We start from the raw sequence: 15,582 nt of genomic DNA on the forward strand, positions 1-15,582 counted from the left end.
ATGCAGTTATATCAGAAGGATGCCCTTTTTTTTTTTTTCCTGTAAAAAGAGCCTCAACAAGGCTTGTTGGTAATTTTGCCTTAAAGATGACATATGAAAAAAGTGTGCATGAATCAATCTTAATAATTCTTCCCACTAGCAAGTAATTGTAAATACTAAATATAAATATGTAACATATAAATAGCAAATGATTACAAATACATACCATGGGGAAAATTTCACAATAGCAGCTCCAGATTCACTGAGGTAGCTCAGTGTATCCTCTGTCCCCTACTGAAAGTAGAAGAGGCCAACCAATTAAAGCGCCTTGAAATGTTTATGTTTTGTTTTCTAATTAGAAAATTGAATTTTGCTTTTCTTCTGTGGAATCAAAACTTAGAATCACTGACATTTGCTAATGTTGTTAAACTGTAAACTTTTTCACAGAAAATTGCACACTGCTTTTTTTTGGGGGGGGGATTCTTTTTAAAAAGCTGTTGGCTATGGTTTAATCATTGCCATTTAATTAAAATATGTTCATTCTGTTTTGGAGAAAAATGTACATAGATACTTATGGAAATTTTGGGTTTCCCTGTTTTGAAAGCTGTCAGAAGATACAGCAGGGGCATTGCCAGATCTAAAATGCATAATACGAAAAAAAAGGATCTTTTCCTCCTGGGCACAGCAGGGATATGACACAGTGAGAAAAGGAGCAAAGCTACCAGCACTGTTTGGAGAGGGGGAATAAGAGGCAGCTCTCGCTTGCACTGATTCAGGGTGCCTCTGAATTCCTTCCTCTAATGTAGAAATCAAATTCTTGTCTGCTTTCCCCTCCTTTCCCTGCAGACTGATGCGCAAGCATCCAAACAGTTTAAAAACTAAGAAATATAAACTTGTGTGGTGGTTTTTATTCTTTCCTGCATAGACTGAGTTTCTTTAAGGGAAAAAAAAAAAAAAAAAAAAAAGGAGGGGGCAGAATTTAGTAGAAATTACCTGCTGTGAACTTTTAATTTCCAGGATTTGAATCATAACATACACCCCCACCCTGAAAGTTGACAGGAGCAGGGTCAACAGCAGAGGGAGGGCACTGAAAAATGCCTGGTGAGCACTGCTCTAAGTAGCAGTAGGAGTCAGGCTAGCTCTTTCTGTGGAGCATAAGGGAGTTTTGAAGACTTAGAACAACTTCCCTTGAAGCAAAAAGTTGGAATCTATCCTACTTGCCATGAGTTGCCTAAATCCCCTCCTCCTCTTCAGCTTACACCTGCCTGCTCTCTTCTGATGACTTTGGTCTGCTTCCAGAGGGAAAGGGAGGTGATGAGAGAAATCTGAAGTGCTTTACATGATACTATTTCTCTCTGTACATTTTTGCGCTGAGGAAGAAACACATGGCTTAACATCAAGACTCTCTGTATTCATTTTATGCATTGCATGTTTTTATAAAAAAATGGTGGCAGTCAAGGATACTCCACACCTAAAGGAGACGTACAGTTCCTTGCAGAATCCAGTCCTTTGGATCCTGCAGATATCTATACAACTGAGTCTTCACTGGCATAATATTTGCATATTAGAACCTGTCAGAAACTGTAGTCTTCATTTCTAGGAATTTTGCATTAAATTATAAATAAGATACAACTACTTTGATTATTCACATTAACCATATTTTTATTAAATAACAAAGTTAAAATATTGTAGAAGTATCTAACTAATTACTTAGTTCAGTGTACTTACATATACAGTCTTTCAGAATTTAACAAAGATTTGCTATGGGAGTGAGTAGAGAGCACTACAGTGAAGAACAATTTTATTTACTGCAAAACTCTTCAGGTGAAAGGCTGTCACTAAAGCAGAAGATGCAACAGTTTTCACAATGGTGATTGATATCTAACTGTTTGGTTTCTGGGGTTTTATTTGTTTATTTTTCCTTTAACTTGTAGAACCACATCACGGCCTTTGCAGAAGTCACATGATGTTGATGCTGATGTTTATTCACTCCATTGGACTTCATCTCTTTTCACAGCCCACTCATGATAATTGCAGTGTATCAAAAATAAGAAATTTTTAAAAATTCTATTTCTGACTTGATTTTTACATGATTAAAATGATACCAACATTTTGAAGAATTCTTAAGTATTAAAACGTCACTTTGCTTTCTAGCAAAAATATTAGACTGTTTACTTTTTGGTGGAATGGGACGAACTGAGCACTAATTACATTTATCTGACAATACCCTTTATTTTGGCTTCTCTTTTTTTTTTAATGGTTCATATACCTATTCCAGCAGTACTTCATATTTTGATTTGAATTTGATTTTTAAAATCTGCATTTTTAATTCAGCATGAACGTGTTTCCATTTGAGGCAGTTTCAGTGTATAAAAACTAGAAAAAGATTTATGTTCTGTATGAAAATGCTGTTTGCACATTGTATTACACTGTATTCCATGTAAGATATCATTTAAACTGTATGTTACATGTAAGACTGGTGCTTCTGCTTTTGAAGAGAAAAAAAATGCCAATTTTTACTGTAATAAGTATTGTATCATAATTAAAAGTTTATTTATTTGGATATTTTCCTGACATAATTGTAGTTGAATTGTTGTTTTGTAGTTCTTGAATGTCTTGGATGATATATATGTATCTAGGTTAAAAGAGATGAAAATAATATAGCAATTTTGATCATTGATATTCTTTATTACTGATGGTATCCCGTGATAGGTTAAGGGCTCCATTCTTAGCTCAGCATATCTGATGGGAAGTAGTGCTAATCATAAAACACGTAAATCATTCAAGGAAGCCTGCATCTTCTCCTCACATGTTTATTGTACACCCTGATATTATGCTGGGAGAATGGGTGCTAAGATATGAGAATATGTGAGTTATTTCTCACTGGCTTAGTGAGAAAAGTACATACGTGTTTCCAGTCTCCATTTTCACCTTGGAGCACTCATGCAAAAAACAAAATGGCTGCATAAAGTGGCCAGAAGAGGTGGCATTTATCTCTAGGAAGCTTTCTATCTCTGTATTCGAGGGCCATATTCTTGCAGAAAGAGTATTCTCTGTCAGTCTGTGCAGTGTTGACAGGAACTGATTTTTTTGCAGCATCAGACAATGGTATCATATCTCATTTGTCACTGTGAATAATCAAATTGAGTCTCCCCTTCCAAAGGCAGCCTTGCTGTCTATTCATAGTGAAGTTGTCCTATGAAAATTGAGAGCCAAATGGATTTGAATATTGTAGATACTGAAGATACTCGTAGCATCTGCCAGAAAGTTTTCCTTTGGCAACAGTGAGTGCAACACTACCACTATAAACACATTAGGAGTAGTGATGTTCAGTGATCTGTTGAAACGAACATAACATTTTAGGCCTTACATTTTTTCTAATATACTGTATTTCCTGCGCATTAATCATTGGTAGAGGTTGTTTGAAACACGCGACTGTAGAATCGGGTATATACTTTATATGTTGAATTTTGATGCATTCCCACATAGTCGTCCATGGAATAAATGCTTTTTATTTTTATTTTAACCTCTGCTTTCACTAAAATATTTGCCTGCCACTACCTAAATACTGCTTGGCAAGCAAAGCGAGGCCAGGTCTTCTTTGAGTGCAATAGAGCATATCTCACAAGGTCATTGTGCTAAGCTGAGAATTAGACAATAAAGAAATACATCAGTTCTGAAGAAAGTCCTAGAATAGAGCCCTTAGCTACAAAAGCGTTACTTAGGTGATTGAAAATCCACCTTTATTAGACTATCAGCTGTCTTTACAAAATTGTAGTAGGTCTAAAATTTGTTTCAACGTGTTAGGCACACTTACCCTTCCCTTAGTCTAGCTGTTCAGGGCCCGAGGTACTAATGAGTTCTCTGTGTGCAGATTTAAATGAAATCTTCACTCATTTTTGCATGGTAGCAAACCTGCGTTTTTTATATCTGATTTATAAGATTACCAACAGATTCTTTTATGTTAAAAGAGATGACTCTTTTTTCAGTGTACTGTATATAATCAGCTTGTAACTGGTCTCTTTCTCTCTCAGGATCTTTCCCAGTCAAATATTTGGGTTAAATTTATCATGTTATTTCTGTGAACCAGCAGTGAGAAAACAAAAAGAGATACACTCTGCTGTATAATGTATTTTTAAATAAAATAATTTTTCATTCATATGTGCTGTATTTTTTTTTAGGTATCTGCTCTAGTTGTACATTGGTTGATAGTCTACATATGGTGAAATGGTGATTTTAGAAGTCAGCTGTATTCGATGATGAATTTTGACAGTCAACCAGGAATCCCCATGGTTAACCACCTTCCCCTAGAGGTGATTCTGGTGCAATTGAAAAGCAAGAGGAGAAGAGCTGTATTGCAGAAGAGTCCACAGTTTGTTGGTGAAGGGCTCTCTGCCAGGATGGGGGCCAGTCATGCCCCAGACTGTGCCTTGCTTGATTTGGAGAAGAGGCTAGAAACCAACTCTCACACACCCCTAGCAGCTCTGCTGCCCTGGAGCACGGGCACTTGCAGTTCCATTCTGGACCTGAAAAAGCTTTCAGTAGGAACAATTTGCCAAAACAAAAATAAGTTGGCATTTTCTCACTAAAATGGCTTTTTGGTGGTTGCTCTTTAGAAAAATCCCAGTGAGGATTCTCTGACAAGCTAAGCATCATCACTCATTTGGAAAATATTCTGGCTCAGAGTGCTTCCCAGTAAAAGCACAGCAGTTGAAGGTAGCATTTCAGTGGTTTTGAATGCAGCTGTTCTTATGATCTCCTCATGGACCTTTTCTGCGTGTACTTCAGTGAAACAACTCCACTCTATATAAATGAGATGCTTAAGAAGCATCTCTAATGCTGTATGCTGCTGTGTTCCTAAAAGTGGAATTCATAAGGCATATGGGGACACCAGCTGTGCTCATATCCATACCATTTTAGATGTACTTGTATGTATTCTGCTGTTTGTTCGTAATCATGAACTGCATAAGACATACGGCGATAGCATCTGGGCTCACATCTCTTCAGCTTTTAAAAATTTTCATTTTAACAATGTGTATTAAAAGAGAATAATGCTGCTATTTTTCAGCTGCAATTTTCTTTGCTATTTGCCGTTGCCTTCTAATTTTGTTGCTGTCCAAGATCACAGCGAGTGTGACAGTCCGTTTGCACATTATGTTAGCAGGGAGCTTTTTATACTCTTCCCAAGTCTAATTTTGGTATTTTTGAGCCTTGCCATGCAGAAGGCAGAGTGCATTACATTTTAAGAACAGATAAGCTGAGTCTGCTTTGACTTGACCAAGTATATCCCTGGCCCTCTGCATTGCCTGGGCCTTGGGGATACTTAGGAGCATCTTGCAGGCAGAAGGGCAGAGGATTGAAGGGAGGGGAACAGAGCTCCAGACCTCTCAGGCCTTTCAGTGCCCTGCAGTACCCCCCTTCAAGCAGTCTGGATGATCCACAAGCAAAAGTATTTTCAGCAGGTGCTGCCTCTGACAGCTGACTTGATACTAATGCACCTGACTTTCCTGCTATACCCCACAATCTTTCATCTCCCCCCAGATGCCTTTCAGAAAGTGGACAAATCAGGCAAGATAGCACCCCCTCACCTTGAGGTGCATTATGAGCATGACCACAGTTGGAGTCAGAGTCTGCCTGGTCCTCTGTTAGACAAGTAGAAAGCCAAATGAGTGGGGATCTATCATGACTTCGGCCCTTGAGCCTTTTCCTCCACTGTCTAGAGCTTGTGGCTTTCAGAGATTTCACAAAGGAAAACAAAGGAAAACTTCACAGCTCTCTGCCTACTCTGTAATCTCCATTGCATGCCCTGGGTTGTGATGGATCTACTCTTGCTATTGGCCACCAGGGATTTTCCAGTGGAACTGCTAAAACACACTGTACATGGCCTCTTTGTTGTTCCACGCCACTGTGAGGATGGCTGGAAAAACTCTTCAGGGTTTCCAGCTGTGACCTGATGTTCTGGGAAGAGGAAACTCTGAGCACCTCAGAAATACATACGACCCTGTCAGATGGGAATTGGTGTGAGGGAAGGTGGCAACCATAACATGACTTGTGCCTTAAGCCTCATTGTTTCCTTAGCACTCTCTCAGAGTTGCCATGCCATAGTATAACTGTAACAGGTTTGCTTTTGACACTAAACTCCATATATTTACCTCATCATGAAGCTTGAGTCCACTTCCAGCACAGAGTTTTGGTACTTAGGCCCCTGCTCAATACTGAAGCTTGCTCTGGGCACCCAAAGGGAAGTCCTTAAAGAATTCTAGTAAGTCCAGCGTATCATCTATGAAACTTTCTGCAGTGTTTGATGAACGCTGTCCCAGACAACTCGGTGATAAGACAGCTAATTGTTAATGCTGGCTTCAAAGATCATTTGCTCCCGGTTGTCTGAAAGGATATCATAATCTGAGCAGGTTTGATGATCACTCTGGCTGTAAACAATAAAACCAGCTAGTGCCCAGGCTCCAACTATTTTTTTCTGAAGAGGACAGTGACATCCAGTCCTTTGCCTATCATAGTCTTAGACTGAGTTTCTTCTATTCCAGTTTTCAGCTCTTCATACTACATTTTGCTGTGAAGTGTGAAATTCATGAGGCATATGGGGAGAGTGACTGTGTTCATAGCCAGTCCATTTTAGATACCCTTACATGTCTTCTGTTCTCGGTCCATTACGGCGAGCTGTATAAAACTTTGACATTTGGAAGTAAGCTAATTCAATTGAATTAGGACAATATAATTCTGAATAAAAGTATACATTCAGAGGTTTTATGAGATGCTAAGTAATCCACAAAAAATCTCCAGTTAATTCAGATAAACAGTCCTGAATTGTTCCCTGTGTGGACAAGCCCTAAGCCCTTTTTCCCCAGAGGAGCTGTACTATTATCCTCCCCTAGTGAGAACAGCCAGAGCAGTGTGCTGTAGCCAGTCTCCTCTAGTGATCACACCAACAGAATAATCTTATCTGAATTATACAGATGCTAATGGTTTCATGAGTGGGCTGGGTTCAGAAGACTGCTCTTGTGCTCTGAAAGCAAATAAGAGTAGGCATGATGGTAAACGCCAACTGTGAGATTACCTAATCTCTGACTTGGTTCCAGGAGAGAGCCCAGTAAAGACTTTTAGTTCCCAAACTAAATTCCGTGCAGCAATGATCTCATCTGACAACATTTAGATCTTAAATAAATAAATAAATAAACCCCCAAACCCTTCTTCTGACAAATCTCTCCCTAAATAACAATGTTGTACCTAAATACATTTTTGTCATTGCTGGCAATTTTTAGTGTGGTTCTAAGTGTAAGGGTCTTGGGTAGTGGATTCCTAGGATGGCTCTGAAGTAGAGAAATACTCCTAAAAAACAGAGTAAGCATTTCTACAGCTGTAAAAGAAAAATGAGGAGCTACAAAATTATTACAAAATGAGAAAGGGGTATGAATTTCAGAGACAGGGAAAATGCCTTCTTATATTCAGTAGCATACATGCTAATTTCAAGCAGATTTCCTGGATTTTCTAACTTAAAATACCAATTCTGTGGTAGATGGCATTTCTGCACTCTTGAAATATTGCGCTAGATGAGAATTGTTGCTATTAGTCTGCTGTTTCTGCTAATAAATTGTCTGCTGCTTCATCTACTTTTGCTGCTGTTGCTTAAAGAAGCAGATACTGTTCCTTCCTTGGCAACCTCTATTTATACAATGGCAACCGACAGCTTGAAGATATTCTATTAAAATATTCTGAAAATAAGTCTAACGTGACGAGAGCGAAGTGCTCATTTCAGAAAACAAAAAAGCCCTTTTGGCTCTTGTTTGAGACAGAAGGCTTGAAAGTAATCCTAGTAGGAAATATCAGGAATAAAACAAGATCCTTACCTTTTGTCAATACTTTGTATTGCTGGCAAGACTGGGTGATAGATCTTTTTTGAGATTAATATCCTGTTTTTCTGAGCAATTAGAGAAAACATTATAAGCATGTACTTTTGGAGCATATAGTCTTCCAGAGAGAAAGAGAGAATATCCTTGTTTGTGATATGTTTGTTCTACAGAGTCACAGTCAAAGACAGTAAACCCAGTGCAGGAGAGGGGGGAATAGAAAGACTCTAAACAAGCTGTATATTGTCAATGGGGAGCGAGAGCTTTCCTGTTTTAGGAAATGAGAGCTTTCCCATTTTAGGAGTCTTTTTAGGAAAGAAGCAAAATGAGTAGGGACTTAACATTAGCTGATTACGTGACAGAGTTCTATCACCTTAGGTATATATTATCCTATGGAATGTTGCCTTCTTGTAGTGTATACGTTTCACAGAGTCAATTGACATTTTGCTTAGAAGAGCAGATAATTACAAGATGTTTGATCTGCAGTTCTTTGTCAGCTTAAGAGAAGTTGGTGCACCTGTCACACTGGACACTATCTCTTATCACTTCTTATTTACTGCCTGGTGACCTGTCTTCCCTGCATACTTAAAATAAAAGGCTGTATTTTGCATTTTTGAATTATTAAAATGGAATTGTTCTTCAGGAAGCCAGTAGTCTTTGTGTAGAGGTTAAGAAAATTTCTTTAATGGATGTAATTTTTTTGGAAAAAGGGGATTATAAACTCACTTCTATCCATATATTGCTATAACCCTGAAACTAAAAGCTTCTAATAGTTGGGGGAAGGTGTCATCTCCACAGGCCCAAAGGAAGAGCCAGCTCCTACAGATCTCCCTAGTCTAGGGCTGTGGTGGAAGATCCCACAAGGTTTGGCTCTGTGTGGCATGCTTAATCTCAAGTGGGTGGTTTGATTTCTGAACGGCTACTCACTTCACTGTGGTTGTGATTTCAGTGAAAGGAAAATTTCTGAGTCAGATACATGTCGGCACAAAAGAAAACAGTGCTAAAACTTTTCTCTTCATCCTCACTGGCCTTCAGTATATCTGCTCCATTTGTTTTATGTCTTTGTTCTCTGTCTTTACTTCTCTCTGCTTCTGACACCCCTCTTTCCCATCTGATGTTACATATTGCTGTGTCATATTGTGTAATAACCAGCAAGTGGAGTAGGACTTTGGACTTCATCAACATCAAAAGACATTTTTCAGGTGCATATCTCAGTCTCTGAATATGAAAGTGGAAAGATGTGGTGAGGTGTCATTTATTTCAGTGGGAGTCAAGCAGCAGTAGAAAATGGTATTGCTCCAGATAAAAAAAAATCCAAAGCTAAAGTTTTGTAATAAACTCGAGTGAGATAATCTAAGCTGAAGGCTGAATCTGAATACAAAGGAAATTTCAGAGGACATTACGTGCAGTGACTTTATAGACAGTGGATGAGAATTTCATATGCAGCTGGTAAAGCAAACATCATATGAGATTAATTCATGACACTGCATATACTACAGCTGGTAGTCCAACAGTCATGTTACAGGCACAAATATGGCCTGGATTTGTGGTCAATCACAGACTAATTGGACGGCAAAGTTGTGCAGGGCTGTGTGTATTATGCCTTCCTGCAATATAGCAAAAAGGAAAATTAGTTAAGAAAGGACTAGATGCTACTCTTGTCTATTCTAATTTGTGTAACTCCTGGGGGCAGTCAGGGAACTTGCTCCAGATTAAAATAGGAGACTCAGAGGGGAGGGTGTTAGTTTTATATCTTTTTTATTTCTTACGTATCTGACCCTATCTTTGTTAATTCTTTCAAATACATGTGGCATTTGGGAGCAGCACCCCAGATATAACAAATGGCCATATCAGAAGCAAGCTCCTGGTGTGGAATTGCTCACAGAAAATCACCAGACCACCAAAGATATATAGGAGACAACAGACAAACCCCAGAACATCATCACTCTCCTTGAACTTTGTTGTGTCCTCCTGCTGTGAGAGATCTTCTTTTGAAACGCAGGCTCCACCCTGACCAAGCTTTGAATTAGGCTTCAAATATAGGCCACCAGATACAAATGCAGCATCTCTCTCCTCTCCTCTCGCCCCCACTCCAGCCTGCACTCAAGGACCATTAGCAAGGCTGCAAACACAGTTTTTGCATTAGCTGTGAGAAGGACTCAGGAGAGCTGCAACTCCCTGTATCACTGCCTGCTCTGAAGTCCACAACTGAGGTACATAGCTATTCTCCCTCTTACTGGCAGGAAAATGATGCCAAATGTTTTCAGAATGACAGATTATTGTAGGACACCAGGTCTCCGTCACTGATGAGTATTTGCACATTTGTACTGTTATCCTAGTTTTGCTCTTCCTGATAGACCTAGTTGTGACAAGAGGTTGCAAGCTCACACAGTTACAGTAAGCAGTGGTTAGCCCTGGAACAGGGAAATGCTCTTTCACCTACCAGATGGAGACTTGAATTATCATGTGAATTTATCAACTTTGTCTCCAAAAGCTTTAAGATGTTCTGGCATAGCCTGTTTGCAGGACAGTGTGTTATCAGAAGAGGCTTTCAGTCTGTCATTTCTTATTCCTTGAATATGAGATAAATGTGATTTCCATTCATTCCCTGTGACAGATGTTGTCTTCTCTTTATATGCCACTTTCTTATTTTTGATTACTTTTTGAACTTATTCACTCTTCCATATTGATCTTTTATTGCTGTTATCACCAGATGGCATAGAGCTTTGCAGCATACATTAATCTAGCTTTAAAAATTTTCTGTTTTCCTTCAGTGCCATTCCTTGCCACTGAGTTTTACACTTTAGCAGTGTTTAAACATGTGATCTTCCTCATTTTTTGGTCTTGGTTTGCAGTTTACCATTTTTCTTAGAATATGTCATAGACAAATAGTTAGCTTTAGCTTGGCACTATTCTTGCATTTTCCATCTAGGCTCTCATCTCCTTATGGCAGCAGTAGAACTGGGAAGTTCTGCTTGGTTTGTGCATTATTGGATGTGACTGCTGGTTTCAGAGCAGAAGTGCAAGCAGGGAGAACTGTGAGACTTGGCAAAAGCAGGAAAAGACCTACCTATCCACGTAGCGGTCTTGCATGGTTTTTCTGGCACAGTCACCTGTGAGATTGAGGAAGCTCTCATACAGGCAAGGGCGGTCCTTGTTGGAGCCCTGTACTCACGTTCAGTACTACCGTCACAGTACTAGCTGTAGTCTGCCATATGGTCCGAACACTCATGTTTCTGTTATCAGCAGGGCTTAAAGTGAATTAAGTAATGCCACACACAGAGGCATCTGGCACCTTTTTTTTTTTTCCCCCACAGCACCTTTTCATTTTCAGCTATCTACCTCTTCATGCAAGCAAGAAACATGCCAATATAATCAGTGCAATTGTTGCTTTATCTGTTTTCACAACCACCCCTCAAACATGACCATATTTCTAGCAAGGAGGCAACAAAATATGACTCTCTTCCCTCATTTTACTCCCTTCCTTTAGTGACTCCCCCACTCCCGTTAGGCCCTTTGACTTTGGTTCTATTTTAATAAAAATCAGTATGCAACAGAAGTAGTGCTAGTTATGGCTATATTTGTTTGCCTTCTTACTATGTATCTGGCTACAAGTGTTGATGTGATTGTATCTGTTAGAGTGTAGATTCTTTGCACTGTGAACTGTCTGTATATGGGTCTGCAAGGCACCTCATCAGATGGAGCTTTCATCCTGGATGGGACCCTTAAATGTCAACCATAACTTTCTGTAGGCACTTTTTTCTGTCTAGGCAACATTCAGGATCTCACTGCTGTGCCCACTATCTGCAGACCTGGAGACATAGTACAGAGCTATAGCACTGAGATGCTTCAGCCAGCCTGTGAACATGAAAGAACCAGGGCAGGATGCATGAGTATCTTTTCATGCTAATAAATTGTGCTACTGATGGCTTAAAATGGAGATTACTCTGAGAGGAGGAAAGCGTGAAAACAAAAAAGGAAAAGATAGGAAATTTAGCTAGATACTAAGAGCTATTCAGATATTAAGACAAGATTATGAAGGGGGAAAAGTTGTTTACTAAAGTAATGTAGCAAAATGCATGAAAAACTATGAAATAATTCTCCACCCAAAAGGTAGCTTTCCAAATATTTTAACCAAAGACCATGTAAACAACAAGAAACACAAATAGATTTCTGCCATTTTTCTGAGACTAAGCCTTTTGCTATGCCATCCTACACAGATTTTTGCAGCCTATGATCTGTGTGCAAAAGTATAACTTGCCAGACTATATTTACCTAACAGGAATTTGTTTTCTGATCTGCTGTTCCCTGACTGGAGATCATCATGATCACTAAGCATAATCAAATTGAATTTCACTGGATAAGGCTATAAAGCAGGGAGTTCTGACATCAGCTAGATAAAGAGTAGCTTAGGAGCTGGAGGTGATGACTAGTGAATCCATCATTCACTGATTCCCCTATTACGCAAACAAGCTCCAACAGAAAGAGATTATTACCAAAGAGCTCAATTTGCTATCTTAGCAATAGAAACTGCCGCTGTTGGTAATTTTATTACAGTTTCTAATTATAGCAAATGAGAGCCTTTTAGATAAACTGACAGGCAATTTAAATGCAGTTTGACTCTCCGTATCTCAGTCTTGATGTTTCTCACTGCTCCTTTCTTTCCAGAGAGGTCTAGGAGAAGGATTTGACAGGCACAGGCTGAAGGGACATTAGGAAAGTAGCACTACAGCTTTGCTGATGCTAATGCTGCATTTCAAGTAACAATGTGTGACCCCATTTATCGCATAACGTGCTCTGCCTTACATGCTCTGTAAGTATGAGCAGGTCTTACAGGAGGGTTCACACTGTTGATCCACTAAAGCCATTGGTCACTGTGGTATCTAAAAAGGAAAATCATGGGAAAAGATCTTTTTCTATCCTGGTATAGTCACTCACTCCTTGCTACCCCTGCCCAGCCTACAGATATTTCTGAAGCAGAAGGACTTGGGAGACTCCAGAGAAGGGAAAGTTCTGTTTGAGGGAACTGAGGAACTTTTCTTTTTATTTTTCTTCTATAATAGTTGCAGTAGTATATTTTTTAGTATCTCACCTCAGAGTAAACCTAACAAACCAAAGCTTGGGGGCTGGAGGTGCAAGATCCTGCTTATGGAAGATGCTGGCTTGAGCTGGCAGATAGATAAACCCTCAAGAAATGAGAAATGGAAGGCAATAGCCAGCCTGTGGCTGGCCTGAGGCCTGCGTGCAAGGAGAGCTGAATATCACCAGATTTTTGAATGATATGTTCCCATCCCCGGTATCTTACCTCTATTGTGACTAGATATTCACAATATCACAGCAGCATGCCAGAAGAGGTGAAGGATGAGATTATTCATATGCCACAGCCAAATAACATGGAATTAGATCCATATTCTTTCTGCAGCCCCATTTCCACAGGCACCTCACCGTACCTCCCAGTGAGAACTGCTTGTCTAGTGTAGCAGTCACACAGGTTGACTGATATACCTGCAAGTGCTTATACTGGTTGCCAACCTGCATTTCCAGATTAGGCTTTGCAACTTGGTTCCCATCGCTGTAAACTCTATGCCTGTAAACTCCTTGCAGTCCCCATAATCACTGGGCTGAGATCCTTGTCTCAGTTTACTGATTGCCATAGTATGAGATTGCAAACCATTGCACTTAACTGGTAGGAAAGCAAACATACAAGGTCATAACTTGGTGTGTCCTTGGGAGACGGGAAACAAATACTAGAGACCCACTGATGTTTCTTGGAACTTTAAAAAATAATACATTTTTCCTTTCTGTTCATTTACTAGGCACTCCTGTGGCAAAAGACTAAACATAGAGGAAAAACTTAAAAATATATTTACTTAAAACAAAAATATCCCTTGATAGTTATCGTTAGGATTACCTTAGGTGAAAGAAATCAAAATGCAGGAAAAGAAAACAATACAGAAACAAATACTTGCTCATCTATAAGATGCCTTAATAGATCTATGGAAACAAGCAGGTGGCTTGTTGGATGTTGACAAATGAGGTCACCCAAGTAATTAGAACTTATTGCAGTTTGACTTGTTTTTTAGCCCAAACAACCAATTTGATTCTTATTCATTAGTTTTGATAGAAAAGGCCTGGTCACTTGCCAGTCTTCCTTGATTCTAATTAAATACTGATCGTTGCCCTAGGGAATCCACTCCTCAGGAAACTTGCTCCTTTCAGTAGCAAGGAAGCTGTTGTTAGCAGTGAGCATTGCTTTAGCCTCTTTCTCTGTTCTCCTGGTCTTCATGTCTCAGCTGCTAAAAAGCAGCATGTTTCAGACAAAGCAAAAATAAGAGCTGAGCCTGTTGTTCTCTTCTCCTTTCTTCAAAAATGGTACTGTGAAGACCACCTTTGGTACAGATGTAGGTTTATGGCAATGTTTTGTTTCCTTTTCTAAACGGAGTTTAGTCTGAGTGTAGTCCAAGATCTTAGCCATTTTGATGAGAAAATCTGTGGTACATTTTGTATCCTGGCTAAACTCCAGATATATTCTGCCTGGCTTAATTTATCCAGTGTTGCCAACAGACTGACATAGTTTTCACTCCCTGTTCCACTAAAACAACCAATACAAGGTAGTTGCTGGGCTAAAATGATAATGGATAAATAGTTACATGACTGTAGTGGTGCCAGACACTTAACTGTGAGAGATGCGATGCTGAATGGTGATCTGGTCTAGCTAGATTGGATGATATTGTTACCGAAGTCCATGGACAACTTTTGCAAGAATGATAGATGCAGAAACTGTGTCCATGCTTTTTTTGTGTGTGTGAAGTTTGGCCTGTTCGGGAACACTTTCATGGAAAACTTTACTGAACCATGAGGAGAATTATTAACAGTAACGTTCTGTCTGTGGGCAAGGAGAGCCATAAATTAATATGAAAATGCAGCTAGTAGTTTACTGTGTTTCATATTTGCGTATTCTGCAGACTGCTTAGCGGTGCTTTTCAGGGTTCAGTTGAAGTCTGCAGCAGACTAGTAGTAGTAGTCACTGTAGTGGCAAGATCCCGCATCTTGGTATCTATCTTACTGTAGAAAAGTAGAATTAACTGAAGGATAGTGAAATAAATAGGTAAAAGGAAATGCATAATATTGTAAAGTGTGAAAGCACAAGGGGAGGGGGGGAAAGTACAGATTGGGGAACTCTGCAAAGTGTCCCTGCTCAGGTAGAAGGGACAGCTCTGAAAGGCTCTCTCGCCCCACAGAGGCTTTTCTGCAAGCAGTGCTCTTTTTTAAGGCCTCCTCTGTTGTGAGGAAGGCACATGGAGGATCACATGCCTTCATTTACAAGTTGCTGAGTTTATAAGAGTTGTGAATTTGTTCCAAAGGACTCTATCAGCACAGAAGCTTTGAAACACAAAGGGAGAGAAGAAGGAACGTACAAGAAAAAGAAAAGAAAGATCTGGGAGGATAAATTTTGTTCTAAGGTGTGGTTCTGTACTGAAGCATGACAGTGTATAAATGACACTTTCTTACCCATTGGAATAATTCTTTCTGTGTATAGTAAGACCCATGCTTAGTTTACGAGTAAAATCCGTTTTTACTGTTCCTTATTCCTATAACATCTACATCAGCCAGCAGAGAGAAAGCAGAGCTGTATTTAAAGTTGTACTGTCTGTGCATTTACTGATTTGCCTGCAAGGGCTGACTAAGTTATGGAGGTTCCATAGATATTAATGAGGACATAATTTGTCCTGCAAAAGTT

At 39.4% G+C, this 15,582-nt stretch overlaps 1 protein-coding gene across 4 annotated transcripts in view; it reads left to right on the plus strand.

Moving 5' to 3' along the window:
• Nucleotides 1-15,582, plus strand: part of PLPPR5 (phospholipid phosphatase related 5) — a 166,553-nt gene that overhangs the window by 112,816 nt on the left and 38,155 nt on the right. The window contains exon 6 of one of the 4 annotated variants that reach the window (XM_064515867.1): nt 1,914-4,140. The exons of the other annotated variants lie outside the window; for them this stretch is intronic. Coding sequence (XP_064371937.1) covers nt 1,914-1,946 — 33 coding nt within the window. The 3' untranslated portion in view covers nt 1,947-4,140. Of the gene's footprint in view, nt 1-1,913; nt 4,141-15,582 lie in introns of those variants that run through there. 4 annotated transcript variants of the gene reach the window in all.

The sequence above is a fragment of the Dromaius novaehollandiae genome, chromosome 8, assembly GCF_036370855.1.
Source record: "Dromaius novaehollandiae isolate bDroNov1 chromosome 8, bDroNov1.hap1, whole genome shotgun sequence".
Lineage (NCBI taxonomy): Eukaryota > Metazoa > Chordata > Aves > Casuariiformes > Dromaiidae > Dromaius > Dromaius novaehollandiae.